The sequence below is a fragment of the Orcinus orca genome, chromosome 15 (assembly GCF_937001465.1).
Source record: "Orcinus orca chromosome 15, mOrcOrc1.1, whole genome shotgun sequence".
Lineage (NCBI taxonomy): Eukaryota > Metazoa > Chordata > Mammalia > Artiodactyla > Delphinidae > Orcinus > Orcinus orca.
The window spans coordinates 41106622-41130258 of NC_064573.1; the positions used below are offsets into that span (position 1 = coordinate 41106622).

Sequence of the window (23637 nt, forward strand, 5' to 3'; positions counted from 1 at the left end):
ATGGACTTAGAGTCTGTCATACAGAGTTAAGTAAGTCAGAAAGAGAAAAACAAATACCGTATGCTAACACATGTATATGGAATCTTAAAAAAAAAAATGGTTGTGAAGAACCTAGGGGCAGGACAGGAATAAAGATGCAGACATAGAGAATTGAATTGAGGACAAGGAGAGGGGGAAGGGTAAGCTGGGATGAAGTGAGAGAGTGGCATGGATATATATACACTACCAAATATAAATAGATAGCTAGTGGTATTAGCTGCATATCACAGGGAGATCAGCTCGGTGCTTTGTGACCACCTGGAGGGGTGGGATAGGGAGAGTGGGAGGGAGACACAAGAGGGAGGGGATATGGGGATATATGTGTATATATATATAGCTGATTCACTTTGTTATAAAGCAGAAACTAATACACCATTGTAAAGCAATTATACTCCAATAAATGTGTTAAAAAAAAAAAAAAAGTAGTGGAAGGAATGAGTGAGCCCAATTAGGAAAAGGCAGCCTTCAGTGAGAAAACCCGAAAAGGCATACATCTTAGAACGAGGTCCTCATTTTTAAATTAGCCTTCTTTGGAATTGAAGATGATTATTTTGGTTTTTCTGGTGGATATTGCTAAATACCCAACTTATACAGCATTTTACTCTGTAGTACTCAAAGAGCTTTACAAAGATGAATATAACCTTACTTAGATGGACTCTGCAGGGCAGATAGAACAGTACCTCTTTGTTCACCCAAAGACACCAGGACCAAAACGGTGGAGGGCAGGGTCCAGCATTTTACTGAAACTCTGGATGAGCCTCTGATGAGCACTGGAATGTTCTTACATGCTGTTCACTGGTTTATACACAGAACTGTATCCCATCGTTCCCTTTGCAAGGGCACATGAAAAGTAAAGGAGGAGGAAAGAAAGTTGTAGTTCATTTGCATAATTTAGGCTCCTGGAAATTAAAAACTATTCATTACCTTGGTGATTTCATACTGATATTAAAAAAAAAAAAAAACTGCTTATCAGCAAATCCAGCTTCCTGCGCAGTGCCTTTGTTAAAACAAACGGAGTAAATCCCAACAAAGAGAAGTTTTGAAGTGAAGATAAGGCTGAATTCATGGAGAAACATCCTGTGCAGTTCCATTATTTTTCACTTTGCGTAATTTTATTTTTAAAAGCTATTTTAGAATAAAAACAATCCTTCCTTAATAATTGAATGATGTTTTTATTTGAAGCTATAATTTAGGGCAGTTGGAAAATTTTAAAAGATTAAAAAACAAGCTTTAATTTTTACCTATAAACATCTGAAGATATACCTAAAAATAGATATATTTAGTACTAGGCATGCCAAAAAACGTAATGTTTAGCATCCATTATAGTATTATTTATTAGGTAAACAGATAGAAAATAGAATAGTTTTTATTTGAAAAATTTCTCAATTCTATTGTCACATTCTTTCCCATTAAAATACATAAGCATTGGATATTAAAATGATGTAGCTAGCCATCTTCCTTTTCTGCCTTTTGTGTCTTAAGTGCCTAACAAAATTAACTTATACTGTGGAACACTGATTGGGTAAGATCTGCTTTGGCTAACAATTTCCCTTTACCTGTTCTAGACACCTGTAAAAGAGTTCCCAGCAGTGTTTGACAGAGTAAGCCTGATAATGATAATTCTCTGATGAAAAAACAAACACTACTTTTTGTCTTCTTTAGTTAAATACCTTCAGTTCCTTTAACTTCATTATAAAGTGTTGAGATCTTCCAGCAACCTGGTTTTTCCCACCTGAATGGTGTTCGGCTTATGATGGCTTAGAGTGCAGCTCCCAGGAAGCCTTGAGTTGCTCAACCAAGCACATCAGTTAAGCCTGCACACTACACAGAGTTCCCACATTTAGATCGCAGTTACTATACTTAGCACTGTGTGAACTTGGATAAGTCCCTTGGCAACCTTTGTGCCTCTGTCTTTTCAATCTATAAAATGAGAGTTTAACAATATCTAATTCATTGGGATGGGAGGATCAAGATAATATGACAGTCAATTAGCACAGTTCCTGGCATATAGTAAATGCCCAATAAATATTACCTGATAATATAATAGTTCTCTCTCTTTTTTTTTGAGTTAGCATCATTCTTTATTCAAGGAATAATTAATTGCCAGCAGGTCCACATTCTAGGCATTATATACTTTTATTAATGCAGCCTAAGATGACATTAGATATTTTTGTCCAATTCATCTGTATGTTAAGTCTCCTATTATGCATTCCTAATATTAAACGTTCTCTATTGCTCGACTTAAATCAATTATAATTAAATCTGAAGTGTTACCTGTTTCCCATGCTAACCTGTAAGTTCACTGGAAGCAAACTTCCTGTCTGTATCGTTCACTATAACTGCAGTGTCTTGCACATTGTATGTGCTCAATAAATAATAAATGTTTTAGTTAATTATAACTGTACATTTTTGCAGAGGTGCTAACGTTATATTTCTTCCTCACTTTGTGTGTATAGGTCATGTTTTAGATTTAAGTGTAAGGCTATACTTTTAGCCCTGTTAAATTTGTCTTATAAAGTATTAGCCTATAATGAAGTTGTTCATATCCTGTTGCTGTTGACTCCCCATTGTTTAGTGTTTTCCCTCCTTCTTCACATGCTGTTTCTGAATGTTCAGTATTTCATCATTGTACTTATGTGTCTCAATTTAAATATTGAATAGCAAAGGGTTTAGGGCAAAACCCTGCGGCATGCCTTCTAAAGATCTTTCTTCTTGTTGCACCAATTTGTTCACTAGTCTTTGGATGTGGTCATTCTATTCGATGTGAATCATCCTGATGGTGCTGTCTTTTAGCAGCTCGGCTTATTTTGCCACATGCCTTGTTTTATGTATAGAAAGTCACCATGATCTGCTTTTCTATTAATAGTTCTTTCACAAAGAAAATGAGATAAGTTTACTAGGTGTTGTCTCTTACCACTATTAACAGAGTTTTAAAATGTTTAATTTTTAAACTTTAATGACTTACACTGCCATTATAATAGAAACTGTGATTTTTCTGCTTACGTATCTTAAATTTTCTTTTTCTGTCAAAGAGAACTTCAGATAGAGTTTGCCATCTCATATATTAAAACCATTTCAAAGGGCAAGAATCTGAAATAAAAAGATACACTTAACATAACTCTGCAAATGCCAAACGTATTGCATTGCTTCACAAACTTTTCCTACCAGTAATCTAATACATACATTAAAGTTTTAATGTGTACATGTCTTCTGACCTGGAAAATTGAATCCTTGCCTTTATCTCTACCCCACTAAAACCCTACTAAAGTGATTGAAAGTGAAAATAAAAAGTTTAGATCTACACGGAGGTAGAGAATGAGGGAGGACTCAGGAAAGGATGAGAGATTCACCTCATTTTTGGAAAATGGAAATCTGACCTCCAAGTGACCATAGGGAGATACTGATAAGGAGCCATTCAATCCCTGTAGACCCTGGAACGTCTAAGAATTGAGGGCACCAGGTATTTCAGAAAGTGGAGTTACATGAATATGAAAATAAGAGAATTGATTCAGTGTATCCGAGAAGTTATTAGACCCCCTAGATGCCCTCCTCAATTCTGTATTACCAGGAGACCTCTTTTTCTTCCCACCCAAGGAGGAGATAAGAGGTTTATTCTGTAGAGAAATAGAGGCAAAAAGCTCAAAACCCAGGGGTACCAGTTATAGCAGCAAGAAAAATATACTGAAAATGGGAAAAATAAATTCTTCAACCAAAAGATTACATATCTCTGCTACAGGTCTTTTTCACTTTTTAGCTCCAAAAATAGACAGCCTAGTTATTCCCTCCACTAAGGAGACTAGAATTCTTCTCCCAAAAATTGAGGAGCCAGAGAGAGAAAGAACTATAGATCCTGGCACTCAAATATCAGAAGCAAAGCAAAGAGCAGAAGAAAATTGTCAAGCAAAACAGTTCATATCCTCAGAAAGATTTAAAAAACTAAAAGGTATTTTCTTGAAATGAGAAATTAATGCATGAAAAGGAATAATAAACAAAATCAAACTCTTGGAATATAAAAAATATACATGATAGTCAAAAAGCGTTTTAAGAATTGGAAGGCCATTTGGGAAATTACCCAGAAATTTTAAAAAATAGACAAATAATGGAAAATGAAATACAAAGGGTTTTTTTTGAAGGATCAATTTAAGAGAACCAACATCTGGATAATTCGAGTTATAGAGAAAATAGAGAGGAAGGAATTATCAAAAATAATTTTTTTTCTAAAACTGAAGAACCTGCTTTAGCAGGATGAAAGAGCCCATAAAGTTATCAGGACAGTAAATGCAAAAAACCTACGTCAATCACATCATCATGTAAGTTCCAGAGCACATGAGATAGAGAGGCAAATTTGAACTCCAAGCTCCAAGGAGGGAAAAAAAAAAAGTCACATATAAAGAATCATAAAGCCAGAGGATGTTAACCAGCAAAACCATTCTCAACACTAAAAAATATGGGAGCAAAACCTGCAAAATTATGAGGAAAATTTTATATCCAGCCAAATCAAACATGAGGGTAAAAATAATTTAAAATAATTTTCTGGAGTCTATCTTATGTATAGCCTTTCTCAGAAGGTTACTGGAGAATATTGTCCACTGGAACAATAACATAACCCAAGGAAGAAGTTAATGAGTCCAAGAAGAGAAAATACAAAATGGGAGAGAGAGAAAAAGATATGGAGAATGACTCTATGTCGCAGACCTAGAGAATCCTCTTTCTAGATTGGAATAAAAGGATAAAGAGTTCCAGGAGAGGGGGAATATGGAACTGATGGAACCCCTGATGGATTTGATGATATGGAAAATATTCCAAGAGGTTTTATATTTGTGATAGAAAACTTGGGGGAAATTAGTAATAGTGTCTTGGAATACTAGCCAATTAAATATAGTGTTTTGGAATACATACACCACACAAAAAAAATTTTAATACTGAGGGAATAAAGAAAGTGTACTCGTCGTTCACTGGTTGGCTCAATAGTGAACAGAACTGTGTCATTCTGAGTCCCAGCAGGTAACCTGTTCAAAAGAGTAATTGGAGACTATTTAATAAAGGGACTATTTACATAGGTGTGAGATGGGCCAAGGAAATCAAGAAGAGATGGTGAAGTACTCTAGGACTAGCAAGCCTGGAGGAGCAATGGAAGGGAACTATTAGCAGAACCTGATGGGAACCAAAGCCGTGGAAGAGGGACTGTCTTATAGGATCCAGGAGCACAGCAAGCTCCCAGACCATGGCACGGCAGGAAAGCGTACTGGGGGATAAATGCCCCCTGCTCTCCCCTCTAAATTCCTGTCAGGGCTTCCTGTTGATGAAACCCTAGCAGCCAGAGAGCAGGTGAGCCCAGCTGTTAGGTTCACGGTGGTTATACACCCAGGAAGCAGAGTTAGAAAGTGCATCTAGAGGGGAAAATTGAGAATATTCAGTGTACCAGCAAAAGCATGTGTTGTTACAATTTCTTGTTGTAAGGCAAATTCTAGTCTAAGCTATATGATGTTTACATTACCTAATTTAACCAAACCCCAGGGATCATAGAGATCTTTGGATACGAGGAATGTTTCATATCAAGTGTAGAGTGGATTTCAGCGCAATGTTCACACACACACACACACACTCACACACACACACCCCCTCTTCCCCTGTATCTTCACATGACTGCCTCTTCTTTATCATTCCATTTCTTGCCTGATTGGCATACGTATTTTTCTCAGAAAGACACCCTCTGGAACACCCATCTCCAATCATTCTCTTACATAACTCTATTTTATTTCATTTTTAGTGGTTACCACTATTGAACTTAGTATTATAACATATTTTTTATTTCTTCTTCTTGTCTAGTTTCTCCCCTGCCTCATACCTCTATAGGTCCCTTGAGGGCAGGGATCTGAGGATCTATCTCTGCTGCTTTGCTGAATGTGTAGCCCAGTAAATAGAAGGGATTCAATAGAACATTGTTTAAATAATTCACTAAGAAATAAAATGGCTGTATAGGATTTTGTCCTGGATTGTACACACGAGATAATAAAAAAGGGGCCTGTTGAATATGGCACAAATCTCTGTCTCAGGAGACTACAGAGATAGATGAAGGTGTCGTTCATTGAAATCAAGAATTCAGAAGGCAGAGCAAATTATGGCTGGAGAATTAAGAGTGGAGAAGATAAAGTGTATAATTTTGACATACATACTCAGTGGGATGCACTTGTGGGGCATGCAGTTAGTTATGTGTGGTAGGTATTTGAAAATGCGGACCTGGGTAAAGGTCTTAATTACAGATTTAGATTTAGAGGTAAATCTTTGGTGTAAAGAAGTAGATGAAGTCATAAACAGGATGAAATCTTACAGGGAAATTAGCAGACTCCAGGAGAATAAAAATGGAAGGGAAAAAGAAGCTGAGTTATACTGTTTCTACCAAAATTTATTATGGAGTAGGCATAAGTAATCCAATATCTTAAGGATATCTTAAGGAAGATATTACCACTACTCTTCAAATACAAGTATTTTCAAGAACACTAATGGGTTTATTTGTGTGTATGTTTGAGAAGTTAGAGTACAGAACTCCTAAAAATTACTGACTTCTTTAATAATTCATTTTTCATTGTAGATGGAAATAAAATTATAAACTTTATATCTGATATTTGAAGAAATATGTCAACAATGATATTTCTCTTCTTACTAGATACCCTCCACCCACAGTCAACATGGTAAATCAGAACATTGTATACGTATAACTCTATCCATGATAAATCAGAAGCAGTATTATTAAGGAGAGGAAAGTTAACAAAAAACATATTTTACTTATGTGTACATATAACACCAACATGTAGTCAGACTTAAGTGATGCGTTTTAAATTCATCAGTAGATTATCTTTAGATCATTTCACGTTGTTTTATACACGTTCCCTTTAAAATTTATTTTCACATTAATGTAAAAGCATCATCACTCAGTGATTCAGGCATCACCATTTTTTTTTTTTTTTTTTTTTTTTGTTATTCTGTACGCGGGCCTCTCACTGTTGTGTCCTCTCCCATTGCGGAGCACAGGCTCCGGACGCGCAGGCTCAGCGGCCATGGCTCACGGGCCCAGCCGCTCCGCGACATGTGGGATCTTCGCGGACTGGGGCACGAACTCGTGTCTGCTGCATCGGCAGGCGAACTCTCAACCACTGCGCCACCAGGGGAGCCCCAGGCATCACCATTTTGAGGGCTTTTCTAATTACCTTAGTTTGACTATTTCATAATGCATATACTTGAAGTATCAAAATGGATGGGTAATTTTTACACCCAGTTTAAATTAAATTATAATAACCTGTAAGCTTTTATTTCAACGTGTGTAGGAAATAAGATCTCAATTATATGGCTCCTTCAAGATATATAATTCAGATGGAATTATGTTTATTATCTGACTGCACATAATGTTCATTAAAAGTAGCTGTGAAGGAATCTATTATGTAGAGTGACATTCGGAAGGGATTGTTCTTTGTTCTGCTCATGCAACCATGCTGGCACACCTGTTTCTAATTTTGAAACCACCTATGATTACCTCCCAACATCCTGTTGAAATAGCATCATTAGTCAAGTTTTTCTGCTTACTCAAAAAGAAATAGGAAAAGATGAAAATTGTCTGCCATGGCCAAGTTTTTAAAAAAAACTTTCATTGTATTTTTCAAAGCTCTTTTTCCCAGTTGAGCCTAATTTTCTTAAGCCGGTAGTAAAGACTTCCAGAATCATACCTAGAAGATTTTGAATAAATGACACTGGGGATAAATAAATCGTATCTGAGAGGTCACTTTTAAAGTACTTGGCCTGAGTTTTGTCGGTTTATGTAGCCATTTGTGACAACGTATTCAACCATAGTTTTAACATAAATTGTAGCCTGATCTTGTACTTTGGGAAAACTGATATTCACAGAAATGAAAAGAAAGTCAGTTTGTTTCTCTTAATTTATCTTCTGAAGTGGCATGTGTTATTTTTATTTAATCTGAGCAAAAATGTTACAGTCAAAAACAGCGCTAAAACTTATGAGATTATTTTAGCATTAAACAACAATATATATACATGTTATATGTGGATAAAATAAAAAATATAATCTTATTATCAGACTAAAATTAACTAGCAGAAACTTATTAAATCCCTTTAAAACTCAGCTTTATGTATCAAATTTGATCACACTGTTGATAAAATAATGCACCTCTCCAGGCTGCCCAGCATCATATGCTAGTTAGCCATTATGTAGGTATTAGCCTTAATCTTCTGACATCACCATGTTAATAGGATTCTTATGTAGTCACTAACGGTTAACTGCTCTAAAAAAAAAAATCTTATTGATCTCTGTTGTGCTTCTCAAAGTTTAATTGCTAAAAATATTTGTTCTGAATTTTTATTACAACTGTAATACTTATTTGTTCTGGATTTGATTTCAGCTGTAATATTTTTATAGCTAAAGATTCTAACATAGCTATAGTGTTTAGAATCTTGCTTTGGAGAAATTTCTAATTGTTAGAATAATTGTGTTGGTGTTTTTTTTAGACCTCATCTTCAGTAGGATGTTTGGTTCAAGGTCTTTGATCTCTAGCAATCTGAGAACTAAAGAACTAATTTATATATACAATTGAAGTGTTCGTTCTCTTTCTATGACATCTTTTACTTTCTATTTTCTTTCCTTGCATTTATTTCATAAAGATAATTGTATACAGTAGAAGAGATACAATAATTTCAAATAAATAGGTCCTACTTCTTTTGTTTGAGGGTGTCTGGGGGATAGATTAGAGATTTAGGGAGGATAGTTGTTAATCTGGAATTTATATTATAAGGAAAATACCATCCTTTTGCCTCCTTACTTTTGATGAAGGGCATACATAAGTCTGCTGTACCTACATAACACTTTTTGATTTCACACAAAAGTTTTTTTTAAAGTACTAAAAAACTTTTAAGCAAATTTGAGTTTGTTATTCATCGTTAGAGACATATGTGAAAATTTTGGAAAAAAAAGATTAAAATTTAGATGACAAACCATCATCAGAGGCTATGACACATAAAATAATTATAGGTGGGAAACTTTCTGTATGTCAGTGCACATATGCGGCAATTTAGGTGACTCAGAGTATTACACTGGTAAGATTTATTTTTTCAGTTTAAGCTACAACCAGAGTATAGAGTGCAAGAGAGGAAGTGACAGAAGGTGTGGCTGGAAAGACTGTTCTCAAACTCTGAAGGGGTTTGGATGCCAGGAGCTTTGGGTTTTGTTCTCTAGGAAACAAGAAATCTCGGGAACTTTTAAAGAGAAATCAACATAAGTGATTTTTAAAAGATACATTTGAGAAGATGTGGACAAGATGTGTAGGGGCAAACACTGGTCAGGGGGTTATCACGATAGCCCAAATGAGGGATTATGGTGCTCTGCGTTATGTATTAGCAAAGAGTGTTTCTCAGATGCATGCCAATGAGGGTCATTTCCAAGATGGAGCTGAGAGGGCTTTGTTATTGTTTGACTGAGGGAAGCCTGTATAAGAGAAGAAAAAAATCTTGACATGATGCAGTAACTCGAACAAGAAACATTGGTAATAGAACAGGTGTTGTTTTTATTTTTAATTAAATTTTTTTGCAAGGGGTGTCTGGAGGAAAGAGAAATTTAATTTCAAAGTGTTAAATGGACATAACTGAATAATGGGAAATGCAGGCATGAACCTCAGAGGGAAGGCAGAAACTGGAAATGAGAATTTGAGAGTAACAGTTATATAGGTAATATCAGAAACCATGTCTGCCATAGAATCACCAGATAGAGTATTGCAACTATTTTACCAAAAGGGAATATTGTGTTAAAGGGGATTAAGAAAAAAATGATTTAAGGAAGTTGTTTTTTTTTTTAATCAAAAGAGCCCAACTGCAAATAAAGGGATTTTTGTAAAAGATGTTTTGAGTTGTTTTAAATGTAGATTTAAAAAAATAACGAAAAGATGAGAACTCAGGAGAAACAAAGATACTATGATTAGAAGAAACTCTTTTTTATTCATAACATTTATTACAATTTAATGTGAAAAATACCGATTTGGTACTGCTTTGTTAAAACTGATTTTTCTGAGGTGAAAAATATTATGCTACACATATGAAACCGATGACCAAAATTTATATCTGCAATCAGATTTTAGGACCTCAAAGGAACATTATATTTAAATTTTCATTTTGGTCATATTAACAACGGAACTAAAAATTAAGTGTTAGAAACCTATAGAAAAAAAGATGTTTTTTAAATTTGATTTTTTTTGGTCAATAAGTAAATAGCGTAGTGTTACATTTAAGATTGTAATTTAAGAGTGCTAAGTCTCTACTTTTGTTTTTACTAACAAAACTTTATGGCCATCAGGAAGAATTTTAGAGTAGATGGCTTTGCCAGCTACTGGGTTACTTCTTGCCAGCCGTGTATCCTTACATATCAGGTTGAGGACTGTATTTATTTTGTATTTTTCTTTAAGTCAATAGTTCTGAAGCATTTATTGTTTATAAAATCATGTCAGTATGTGTGTGTGTGTGTGTGTGTGTGTGTGTGTGTGTGTGTGTGTAAATATTGCTACAAAGAGAGTTCGTTAACATAACCTATTCTGAGAACACTGATAAAACTCTAGGTGAAAGCTATCCTGCTATTATCTCGGTTTCTTAAGTCGGTAACCAAATCTGTTTTCTCTGTTATTTCAGATCTTATTATTAGGCTGCTTAGATTTAGTCAAAACATGTCTTCCCTTATTATCTTTCTCAGTGAGTTTAGGAGCGTCTTTGCAAAGAACAGTCTTCTGTGTTGGCATCTTAATCATTTGTGTGGCCAACAAGTGGAGACTGTATGGATACTCTTCACCATATGAAAGAAGTTACTCCCTGAGTGTTATATGTGTGAGTGTTTGTGTGTGTGTGTGTTTGATGGCGTCATAAATCACTTCTCCTCATCCCAAGTAATAATCACATTTACTTCTAGTGCAGACTGGCTTTTTTTTCTTAGCAGGAAAGCAGTTTAAATTAGAGCTCTGGTTCTCTCAGATCTTTTATGAATTTCCCTGGAAACTCTTAGCCACATGTGCTTAGTTCTGGAACACTTGCTATCAAGTGGAAGAAGAAGGTAGAGATGTTTTCCAGCAGTTTATATGTGAAATAAATTGCACTCCCTCCCTTCATCCATACTTAAAGAGCAAAGAGGACATTTAGAGCAGTAATTTAAAGTAAAAATGCTTCTATAGACAGACTACAAAGAACATGTAAAGTTAGGAGAAGTCTAGTAACAATAGAAAGTTCAGGCAAATTGATGCCTGAATTATCCACGTGTTTAATATTTTGCAGTGATAAGCTTGTTTGAGGTCTATGCAAGTTTTTCTTTTTACCTTAAAAAGATGCATCACTGGTACCCTGACCATCTCAGTGATGAACTAAAAATGTAATTCCATATTGATGCAAAAATGCCTTGCAAACTCCAATTGCTATAACAATGTAAGGTAAAAGGCAAACAGAAGAAAGGTATCTGGATTATTGAATCAAGCAGAAAATTTTACTAGAATTTTCTGATAATCTTTATAGGCAGAGAAAAGTTAATGAAAATATACAGCATATTTAACAGATGGTAGAGAATATAAAAGCTAAGAAAAAGTGGAATTCTTGGGAGATATAAAAGCAATGTTTTTTTGGAAGCCTATTGTCAAAAAGTTGAGTGGAACCAGTCAGATTTAATTTTGAAAAACATTTCTATGTAAGGTACCTGAGTAAAGGATTCCTTAGGCAGCTGAAGTAAGTTAGGAATTCAATCTGTATGGTCCAAGTACCAGATCAGGTTCAGCAAACTCAAGTTTGTCCTTTCCAGTTTCTACGGATAGAGTACAAAGGAGTACAAACCACTCTTCCCAAATAGTGTGTGGATGAGAGGGTAATGAGTAGACAATGCCTACTCTTCTAAATCATTCCAATCTTGCCATCCATCTGTAAGTAATCCCCCTTCCTATTCTAAGCCCAATTTTTTCCTAAATTTGAGATGCATACTTATATACATAAAGGAAATATCTATTGATAAGTCCAAAGCCTAATTATAAAAGTCACCGTAACTGTTTCTTTCATCTGTTGTATATTTTTAATGAAAGAAATCTGAATCAAAACAACTCTGTATTATCTAGTGCAATGCTGATGGTCATCTCATCATATCGATGCTCTCTTTTTTAATGGAATTTTTTAAAGAAAATTTGAAATATGTCTAGTAACATCTGGGATAGGATTTTTTCTAGTTTTTGATGAATAAAATATATTTCATTGCCTAGATGTACGGTCTTGTAGCATATTAATATTATTCTCTTTTGAAAATAATCTTCACAGCAACCTCGGGAGCAAGCTGTCAAATTTGAGGATTTTAGGAACTAATGTTTATTAAACGTTGCTTACAGAGATGACATGTGACTCCAGGGGATATCTATTTTTTATGTCATTTACTTATTTTTTTATGCTTTCTTTGAAACCAACAATAGTAATCATTCACAAGAAAAACATGAATTAACTTCATATTAAACCTCTCCCCAAAATACACTACAGCACAGATATTACTGGGATTTTCATACATTGTATTTCTCAACATATAGTGGACTGCCAAAACATTAATAGTGCAAATCTGTGTTTGACTACAAATGACTCCCTACGAGACCTGTTTTGATTATTAATAGGATTAATGATTTGCCTGCTCAGTGCAGTTACTGTGGTTTGTAATAACAGTTAATAATGAAAAGACAGAGGCACATTTAAAAAATAGCACGTTTAATAATACAAATTAATTCTATCATACAAAGAATCAGAGAGACAACATTGTGGAGACAATGCCTTCTCTCTTTTTCTTCATCATTAAGAAACTCTTCTCCTGCGGGTATATTCTGTTTTCATTTTCCAAACACAGAAAAATAAACTGGGTATGTATCATAATAGCCATGAGTTTTCTCAAACAAGAGACTCAAATTTTATCATGCTCCCCAAGTTGTTTTCTATCAGGAAACTGGGAAGTTACACTAGTGGTAGAATTGTTTGAGGGTTTGAGGCTAGCCCCTTCTCAAGAACCTCAAACTTGCTTTGAAGTATTGAATAATTTGCCTTCTTTCAGAGTTGCAATGGCTACATGCCTCTACAGAAAGAATACTGCACAGCCCAGTGGTTTTTCATAATGCTTTAAGTGCAGTGATTTTATGAGTGTAGAAGACAGCAGACAGAGCTGCTCGTCTGGGTAAAGAGGAAAGACATAATATGAAAGCATATCTCTATGCCCTTGTCCCATAGTCTCGGGAAGACTCTGAGGCATTTCCCCAGAAGCCATGGAGAGTAGTTTGAGATGTACTACTTTATAGGAATTAGAAGTTATACATGTGAAAAAAGTTCACCCATGTAAATATCACAGATTCATCTATCAATCTTCTGATGAGCTTTGCTAATTTCACAAGCAATAAATATATAAAATATGTCTGTATTCTAGTATGGAAGAATATATATATATATATATATATATATATATATATATATATAAAAAATACACATATTAATCTGTCCCCAGGCAGGGAGGAGATGAGCACTTATAGATGGGAGACCATTTCACTGTACCTTTATGAAAGACTTTTGGATACTGCATGAGGGGTAATCATCATTGGTTAGACCATTTTTCACTCACCCGGTCATTGTAACATGCCATTTAAAAGACAGCTGGTTACAGATTCTAAAATTCGAATCGTTGCTGTGTTTCTGTACCACTAATGTTGCTTTATTAATAGTTATTTTTCACAGTAGCACTGTAATTATTATAATTATTTACCTTAGACCTACTTATTATGGCACATGCTTCCAGCAACCAAAGATTCCTAGAAATATCATCTTCAATCTCTTAGAGTATTTAAGCTCCCTTACTATTTGTAATATAAAATTTCATCATAGTACAAAAAAACCCCAAAACATATATATTGTTATGTCTTTAGGAAAAGTCCATATTACAAATGGTAAATTTGGTGAAGGCCCCCTATCTTCTTTGGTAGAGAACCACAGTCTAAAACCCACCACTGTTGGGTATTTAGCAAAGACCAACTTACAGTTTTAAGAAAAAAAAAAATCTGGAACTTGCTGTCTTCCCAGACTAAATAGTAAAGCCAGTGATACCAATAAAATCTGATTGTATATGGGTCCCTTCTTTAATGCAGTTTCTCCCAGGAAAGAGTGTTATTCTAAAGTAATTTACCTTCACAGGGATTTCTAAGGTTTAAATGCAAGGAATTACAATTAGACTTTCTAGTTCATATACCAATTTACGTCCGCTCATGTTTTTTTTTTAAGGGCAATGCTAGGAAAATTCTTATTTTCAGTTTAATTTACATTGAGGAATTTTGCTGTATATTTCATAATCTTACCTAGAAATGAAAAGATGAAAAGCTTATAAATCACATGTCTAAGATCTACAGCTGAGTGTAATAGAGTTGAATAGGTCAGTTATAGTTGAAAAGATCAGAAGAACAAGAGCAAAGTCATAACTGCATAGTTCTGATAGTCATGGCAATGCTTTCACTACATGAAAGATTAGAATATCTCTGGCTGTAGCAATACTACTGGGTCCATAGAGCAAACTTATTTCAGTTTTCCTCTTTTTCCAGTACTTGATGCCACACACACACACAAAAAATGTATTTGAAAGTCTGTTTCCCTAAACATGCACTCTAAATATATAAGCTGAAAAATACTTCTGATTATGAAAAACATTCTTAAGAATTTATTAGAAATCTGTTTCTAATTCCTTCTTAAAAAAGAAAAGAAATTAAAAAAAGAAGAATTGATGAAGAATGCAGTAGACAAGTCATATATGTTGTATATATTTTAGACTTTATAAACTCAAAGCTGAAGGGAAATTCATTCAATCTGTTTTGCTATGAACATATTTACAGTTTATTGCCAATTATAATTTGTGTCCATACAACTTTCATTGGTTAGAAGTTTTGAAGCATGGTTTGTAGACACCAGCGCAACTTAAGAAAAGAAAAACAAGCAGAAAAGCCTGGGTTTACTCAAGTCTTTGTCAGGCTGTTGTGATGCATGTAATGGGCCTAGTGTGGAATCAGCACACAATAAATTTTCCTATAGCCATAAAATAAAAGAGAGAGAGAGAGCATATGAGAGAGCAGACTACAAAAAAAAAAAAAGGAATTTCAAGAAAGCCAATTTTTGCAAATTTTTTTTGTAAATTGTTATTTCTCTTCATGTAATTTTTTTAAACCTAACTAGTTCTTTTTAAAATTAAAAAAAAAATTTTAATGTAAAGTTCACCCTCCCAACAATTTTCAATATTGTCAACCACATGCACATTTTTGTGCAACGGATCCCTCTCCCCCGGAACCACTCCCCCAATCCTGCATGACTGAATCACACAGTGAACAATTCCCCACTTCCCCCTCCCCCAGACCGTTGCAACCACCATTCTACTTTCTGATTCTATGTGCTTGACTAATTTATCAAAAATAAGTGGAATTATGCAATATTTATCTTTTTGTGATGGCTAATTTCACTTAGCATTGTCCTCGAGGTTCATCCATGTTGTAGGAGATGACAGGATTTTCTTCTTTTCTTGAGGCTGAATAATATTGCATTGTATTTATATACCATATTTTCTTTATCTATTCATTTGTCAATGGACATTTAGGTTACTTCCTTCTCTTGGCTATTGTGAACAATTCTCTTCACGTAATTTTAAATTCAGTTGGAAATTGCAAATTGCTCCATCTCCAATCTGTCTCACATTGTTACTTTGCTTTCCTTTTTTTAGTTTTTAGCAAAGTTATTGAAAATGTTCATATGTACTGACTTAACGTTGACTATATTTTTCTTCTTGTTCAATGCAGACATGTAGATAACAATAAGATAGTCCTGTTCAAGGTGAAATAGCACATTGATGTGATAAATAATGAAATGCTATTGTCATTGCAGGATGAATCTGCTCCAGCTGACAAACAGTGTAAACCAGAGGCGGCCCAGGGCACTTACTCAACCTCAGCTGTTTCAGGCTCCCAGGAGGTGTTGTACATCAACGGAAATGGGACCTACAGTTACCATAGTTACAGAGGGCTCGGAGGGGGACTGCTAAATCTGAACGATGCTTCTAGTAGTGGTGAGTCTTTATTACATATTATGTTTTTGTGTCCATTTGGAGTTATTAAATTCCCTAAAGCTGAGGAAAAAAAAATTGAATGAAGTGTTATAAGCAGTAGTCAGTGCCAATCTGTGAAAAACAAGACCATTTAACACATAATGTCCATCTCCCTACAAGGACATCTCCCTATTCAGTCGCTGTTTCTAAAAGTAGCAGCTATTATGCAACTGAATGATTGCTGTTTTATATTCAAAAAATCTCAACTAGAGAATGGAACATTTTTTACCAAATAGTTATACATTCTTTCCTTGAAGTTGTAATATACTGTTCGTCAAAAATAATGACACCTTTTCTCCATGTTGGAAGAGGTTTTTAATTTGGAAAATTTGAGGCACCAGGAACTTTATTGACTTGATGAAATATACACAGTCATTATACCTAAGAAGATACAAATTGAAACAACACACAGAAACAATCCATGGATCTCCAGCCAACAGCTTGTCAGTGACAATGGCGTGTCCCACCAGCAGTGAGTGGTATACTGGAACCAGCTTGTATGGGCTCATGCTTGGTAAATTTTTAGGAATTTCTTGAGCTTACATACCAGAATAAATTCCAAATGTGTAATATACAGCCATACATATATTAGGAATACAGTATATGGGTGAACTTTTTATAACTGGGTTGTAGGAAAAGCTTTCCTAAACTATACTTAAAATCCAGGGAAAAATAAGTTTAATTAGACACATGCACACACACAACTTTTGCATGACAAAAAAAAATAAAGTAAAAATTAAGTGATAAACTAAAAAGTTATTAGCTTCCTATACTACAAAGAGTTAGTAGGCCAATACGTGAAGGTCTTCTAAAAAGAAAGAAATACTCAAAACTGAATATTTAAAAAATAAGGCTAGAAATATGAACACACAGTTCTCATAGAAAGCAATGCAAATGTCCCCTAAATACAGCTACTCAAACCCACTCCTAATAAGAGAAATGCAGCTTCTGTCAGATTAACAAGTCTGAATATTTACAGAATATTCCTTTGACAACGCTATGGAGGAAATGAGTACTCTCATGCATTGCTTGCAGAAATACAGAAATTTAAAGTAAACTTGACAATATCTAGGAAAATTAAATATGCATTTACCATTTGACCTAGCAGTATCTTTAGGAATCTCTTGTTAGCAGTTTATCTCAAAGATACACTGACAAAAATACAAGAAGACATATGCAGAAGGCTATTTGTTACAGTGTTATTTATAAATGCACAAAAAAGGGTTACCAGTAAAAATGTCCATCAAGAGATGGCTAGTTGATTCAATTATAGTGCATCCAAATAAGAGAATAACATGAAGCTATAAAAAGTAAGGTATCTTTATATACTCCAGATAGTGAAAAGTACTTATAGTATGCTAACATTCATTAAAGAAGGATATATATATATATTTTAAATTTACATAGAGACAGGAATGGGGGAGGAACAGTATGAAGAAAGGAATACAAGCCAGAATTCTCTGAGTATACTTGGTTTTCATACTTTGTTTTGTAAATTTAACTTTGAAACAATTTGAGTATTTACATAATTATTAAACAATCTGATTTTAAGAATCCTTAATATTGAAAGAAAAATTATGCAAATGGACTTTATCTGTTTAATGAGTGGTTGGCACAGCCCCACAGATAGGAACTTTTCTAAGTGATCTCGAAAGTCATAATTTGACACCACAGCATGAAAGCTTATGATAAAACCTTAAACTATTTTCAGTAATGATATTATTCTTTTGGAACTGTTGTCTGTGTATTATAGTTTAAAGCAAATTTGTAGTTATGTTGGTATCAGCGAAAGCTGGGATTTTCAGCAGAGGGCAAAGTAGACACAGGTGTGAAATCAATAAGTTTAAGCAAAAACTCCATAATCTTGTATTTGAATAGGTAGTATCATTGAGAGCTCAGTGTAGTTTTGTTTTAAAAGAAAAATATACTTCCTATCTTTTTCCACTGAAAATGCCTGGAAACAAAGACCAATTTGAAAATTTGAATTAGGCTTGATGAGCTTCTAATATATTTGGGAGAAAATTGCATTATTAGTATCAAATGAGTATATACTCTAGAAAATTACTTACCTTTACAATACTAGAAACATGCTCCGAGTGTATTCAGGAGTGATTCTGCTGCAAGGCTGGGGCTCTTTGGTCCGCCTTAAAATTAAAGGTCCTGTAAGGACAGGATTACTGAGATTTAGTCTATATCAATTGCCCTCCAGCTCAAAAGATGGGTGCCTGAAGTGGAAGAGAAAAACAAAGCAACTTATTTCAGAAAAAAAAATTAAGTTTCAAGTGTATATTCAGTTTTTCCAAAGCCAGCTAGTGAGCCTTCTCAGCTGTTTTCAACTCTTATTTTTATTTGAACAGCAAATCAGCAAGAAAGAGCAAGTCCAAGACCAGAAAAAACATAAACATAAACAAAAGCTAAGCCTTCTTTTAGCCCATAAAGCTGGAAATGCTAACACTGCTTTTTAAATATTTTATATAAGTAAGAATTGGTAGGTAGTTCAGAACTTAACCACCAAATCAAAAAATTGGGGGAAAAAAAGTTTTGTCACTAAAGATTTTATTGACATAAATTTTTTAGATTTGAAAAATTGTTCACTTAGGAAATTAAGTTATTGAACATTAATAACAATAACTACCACCTATTGTGTCATTATGGTGTTTCAGTGTAGTCTCCATTCAATCCTTATATAGTCCTGTGAGATATATTCTGCAATTTGGGGGAAATTTTTTATAAAACTGAACTTGCCCCCACTTGAAAAAATCATGCCTAGCTACCGCTTTCTTTTTTTCTAACATGATTGAAACCTACTTTGTGAGGCTCAGAGGGTTGAGTGACTTGCCAAAAATCCCTCCTTAATAATAAAAGGAGGGGCCAGGATTTGGACACAAGCATTCTGACGTGAGAGGCCACATTGTAAACCAATGAGCTGACCATCTGTGTAATAGAATATAATGGAAGCGAGTACTGAAGTAAGTGATAGCCCCTGGTAAGCACTAATCTACTGTCTCCAGAAATTCTCCCATTCTGGACGTTTCATATAAATGAATGAATCATTCAATATGTGGTCTTTTGTGTCTGGCTTCTTTCACTTAGATGATGTTTTCAAGGTTCATCTATCTTATAGCATGTATCAATGCTTCATTTTTTAAATTGCCAAATGATATTCCATTCTATGGTTGTGTCATACTTCGTTTAGCAATTCATCAATTGTTTAGCTCAACTGATGGGCACTTGGTTTTTTCCACTTTGGGGTTACTATGAGTAATGCTGCTATAAACGTATATGTGTTATCAATTCTTTGGGGTATATACCTGAGAGTGGAATTGCTGGTTCATATATGTCGTAGCTCTATGTTTAACATTTTGAGGAAATAACAGACTGAACATGGGCTGTCTTTCAACCTTCTAAAATTTCTCTCAACAAGTCTTACAGTATTTACAGTATGAGTTTTGCACTTCTTTTGTTAATTTTATTGCTAAATATTTCCCTTTGTGATGCTATTGTAGATGGAATGTTTTCCTTAAAACATTATTCTATATTTTTTCTATTTTTTGGAATAGTTTGTGAATTAGTGATATTCTTTATGTGTTTGGTAGAATTCAGGACTGATATTATCTGTGCCTCGGCTTTTCTGGGAGGTTTTTGATTCCTAAATCAATCTCTACTTACTTGTTAGAGGTCTACTTATATTGTCTCTTTCTTCTTGAGTCGGGTAGGTAGTTTGTGTATTTCCAGGCATTTGTCCATTCAGCTGAGTTATTTAATTTATTGATACAAGTGTTCATAATTCTCCTTCATAATCTTTTTTTATTTTTGTAAGGTCAGTAGTGATGCTCCTATTGTCATTTCTGATTCTAGTTATTTGAGTGTCCTCCCCTTTCTTTGGTGATTCTAGGTAAAGGTTTGTCAGTTTTCATGATCTCTTCAAAGAGCAAGCATTTGGTTTCATTGATTTTCTTTATGGCTTTTCTATTCTCTATTTCGTTGATTTCTACTCCCATATTTATTATATCCTTCATTTTGCTTACATTAAGTTTAGTTTTCTCTTATTTTCCAGTGTCTTAACCTGAAAAGTTAAGATATTTATTCCAAGTCTTTTTTTCTCTTTGTATACAGGCATTTACAGCTATAAATTTCCTTCTAAGCACTGCCTTATCTGCATTACATTTTTGATATGTTATATTTTTGCTTTCATTCACCTCAAAGTATTTTCTAATTTCCTGTATCATTTCTTCTTTGGCCAATTGGTTATTTAGTAGTATGTTGTTTAATTGCCATGTATTTGTGAATTTCCCAAATTTCTTCTGTCAATGGCTTTGTATAATTTCAGTCCTTTCATGTTTATTGAAGCTGGTTTAATGACCCGGATTATGGTCTATCCTGGAGAATGTCCCACGTGTACCTGAGAAGTATGTATATTCTGCCATTGGTAGTAGGGTATTTTGTAAATGGTATTAGGCCTAGTTGGTTTACAGTGTTGTTCAAGTCTTCTGTATTCTTGTTGATCATCTGCCTAGTTTTTCATATTCATTGTTGTAAGAAGGGTAATGGGATCTCCAACTACTGTTGTTGAATTATTTATTTTTGCCTTTAATTCTGACAGCTCTGTTTCATTTATTTTGGCACTCTGTCATTAGGTACAGATATTGTTTATATTGTTATATCCTCTTGACAGAGGATTGATGCTTTTATCATTGTAAAATATCCCTATTTATATCTAGAAACTGTTTTAAAGTCTATTTTGCCTAATATTAATTATTTATGTAATATCAGGATCAGGAAAAGACAATGGTAACTTAGGTTATCACGTTGATACTAAAAGTGAAGAGAACTGGACAAAGCTTTGGACATGGAAATGACACGTAAAAGAGTATAGAACAGGGGCTTCCCTGGTGGCGCAGTGGTTGAGAGTCTGCCTGCCGTTGCAGGGGACGCGGGTTTGTGCCCCGGTCTGGGAAGATCCCACATGCCGCGGAGCGGCTGGGCCCGTGAGCCATGGCCGCTGAGCCTGCGCGTCCGGAGCCTGTGCTCCGAAACGGGAGAGGCCACAGCGGTGAGAGGCCCACGTACCGCAAAAAAAAAAAAAAAAAAAAAAAAGAGTATAGAAAAAATGTTTACTCAAACACAACCAAAATAATTTATCTCTACTCCATAAATGACTAAGTAACTGTGGGAGCCGAACGCCAAATGAAAAATGTGGGGCCTCTTATTTAAGAGTTAAGAATTTCAGGATGGTGACAACAGAGCATTAAACAAATCGTGAGACATTTCTGAGCAGAATCCTGTGGGACTGCACATTTCATGGCCCACTTTGCTCCTTTGATTTATTCAGCAAGTTGGAGGAAGCGTTGTGTTTTGATGAAAAAGGCAGGTGAGGAGAAAGAAAATATATACAATGAGGGAAAAGATTGAACACAGAAGTGAGAATATTTTTAGAGAGTTTTTTTGAGAAGAGAGGAGAGAACTTTGGAGCAACTTCCGATCAAGAGTAAAAATTGAGAGGGAAATTAAAGAGAAAATGTTGCTATGAATTATTAATGAGTAGGGCTCCAAAAGTTTGCTTGCCCTTCTTCCCATTCTCCACAGAGAAACCAAGGTAATCTTTAAGAAAAGGAAAACCTGATCATATTACTTCATTATCTAAAGCCCTTCTATGGGCTGTCATTGTTCTTAGAAAAATGACATTACCCAGCTCTTCATGCCTCAGGGTCCTCCCTCCTGAAGTTTTCTTTGATCATTTTTTACCCCTACATCCCTCATTTATTGCTCATTTTTAAATCTTGAACTCCACGTCTAGATCAGGTTATAGCCATAACTCTATAGCATCCTGAATTTGTCCCTTGAAGCATGTACCACAGTGCACATACATATACCCACACACATGTAATCACAATACACTCGTATTCAGTCCCCAGTTGTATTGTTCAGTGATGGTCAAAAGCCACATAGGAAATCTGGCGTAGGTTCCAGGTATGCAGCCGTATAAGTGAGCAGTTTTTATAGAAAGTTTTATTAGAAAACACTTTTTATAAATTTGTCGTTTGAATGTAGGTACTATGGTGCTGTGATGAGGTCTGCCTTGTATATAATTCTCCCCCCCCCAAAAAAAACCTCAGCACCATAGAATGATAGAATCTAAATGGACTTGAAAAATAATTTAATAGCAACGTCTTTATTTTTTAAAGGCTATTAAGAAAGAAACAGGCCAGGAAAATTAGATGACTTGCTCACACAGGTTGACTTTTTGGGTGTTTAGTTAATGCATCTTCTGACTTTTTGTATGGTGAGATAAAGATCTCTTAAAGACACAACAAAGAACAACTCTGAGCAATTCAGATCGTGTATTGCTGAGAAGAAACCGGAGTAAGAGAATAACCAGAATGGCATGCAGCAAATTTAAAATGAGGCGGCTTTCTTTGAGCAATGGCCTTGGACTGAGTGTAATTGAGTGAAAAAAGAAAAAAAAAAAAAAAGAAAGGCAAAGACTAGTCTAAGCAAATAGCAACTTTAGGCTTAAACCCAAGAGAGTTTCTCTAGCTCACGTTTGAGAAAGGACTCTAGCTATAGTACTGGTAGCAAGGCAAATGGTTAATTTCATGTTGTGAAGGAGCTTTAAATAACATTTCTTCTCAAAAACACATTCTACCTGTAACACTGGTATTGGCTCCTGCTGTTTTGATTTTGTTTAGTTTTTGCTTTTTTAACCACAGGAGGGCACCTAGATTGATCAGACCTGCAAATCCCTTTATTTGGGGCCTTTCTTCATAAATTCTGGGAACCCCAGACATTCTGACTTTTAAACATGGTATTATCTTTAGCTTAGTTTTTCATTTGTAAAACATCAGAATAGTCATTCCCTATAACAGATTTGGAGCTGTGGGGAAAAAAACTATATACATATACATAAATCTTGAGAGCTAAAAAGGCATAGCAGAAGATTAGCATGATATGAGATGCCAACATCATATCTGATGGCTGACAACTACAGTTAATCTAAGTTTGAGAATACTTAATTTTAGAATTTGTAGAGATATTCTGAAAAGTGTGGAAGGGAGCAGCCACTTTCAAGAGACCAAGTTGAATTAGTTACACATCTGACTTAATTTATAAAGCAGATGAAGACAATCAGAATTCAGACCATTAATGGAGAAACTGGGAGGTAATTTGAGTTGGTAGCATAAACAGGAGGGCAAAGATTGAAAGAGATATAGTATTTGCAGAACCTTTTAAATTAATGTAATAAGAACATGAACTCTGCAGGTTATACTATGTTCAAGAAGAATGTGAAGGCAGAAGAATGGAAAAGGATACCTTAAAAACATTTGGATTTAATTTAACAAATATTTGGGTGTTCTCATGTTCAATTCACTGTAATAAGTACTTTCTTAGTCTGTTCGGGCTGCTATAACAAAAATAGCATAGACTGGGTG

At 34.7% G+C, this 23637-nt stretch overlaps 1 protein-coding gene across 6 annotated transcripts in view; it reads left to right on the top strand.

Moving 5' to 3' along the window:
* Positions 1-23637, top strand: part of NOL4 (nucleolar protein 4) — a 400768-nt gene that overhangs the window by 330380 nt on the left and 46751 nt on the right. For all 6 annotated transcript variants that reach the window (XM_049697981.1, XM_004273705.3, XM_004273706.3 and 3 more), the window contains one exon: positions 15988-16168. In XM_049697981.1, coding sequence (XP_049553938.1) covers positions 15988-16168 — 181 coding nt within the window. The remainder of the gene's footprint in view (positions 1-15987; positions 16169-23637) is intronic.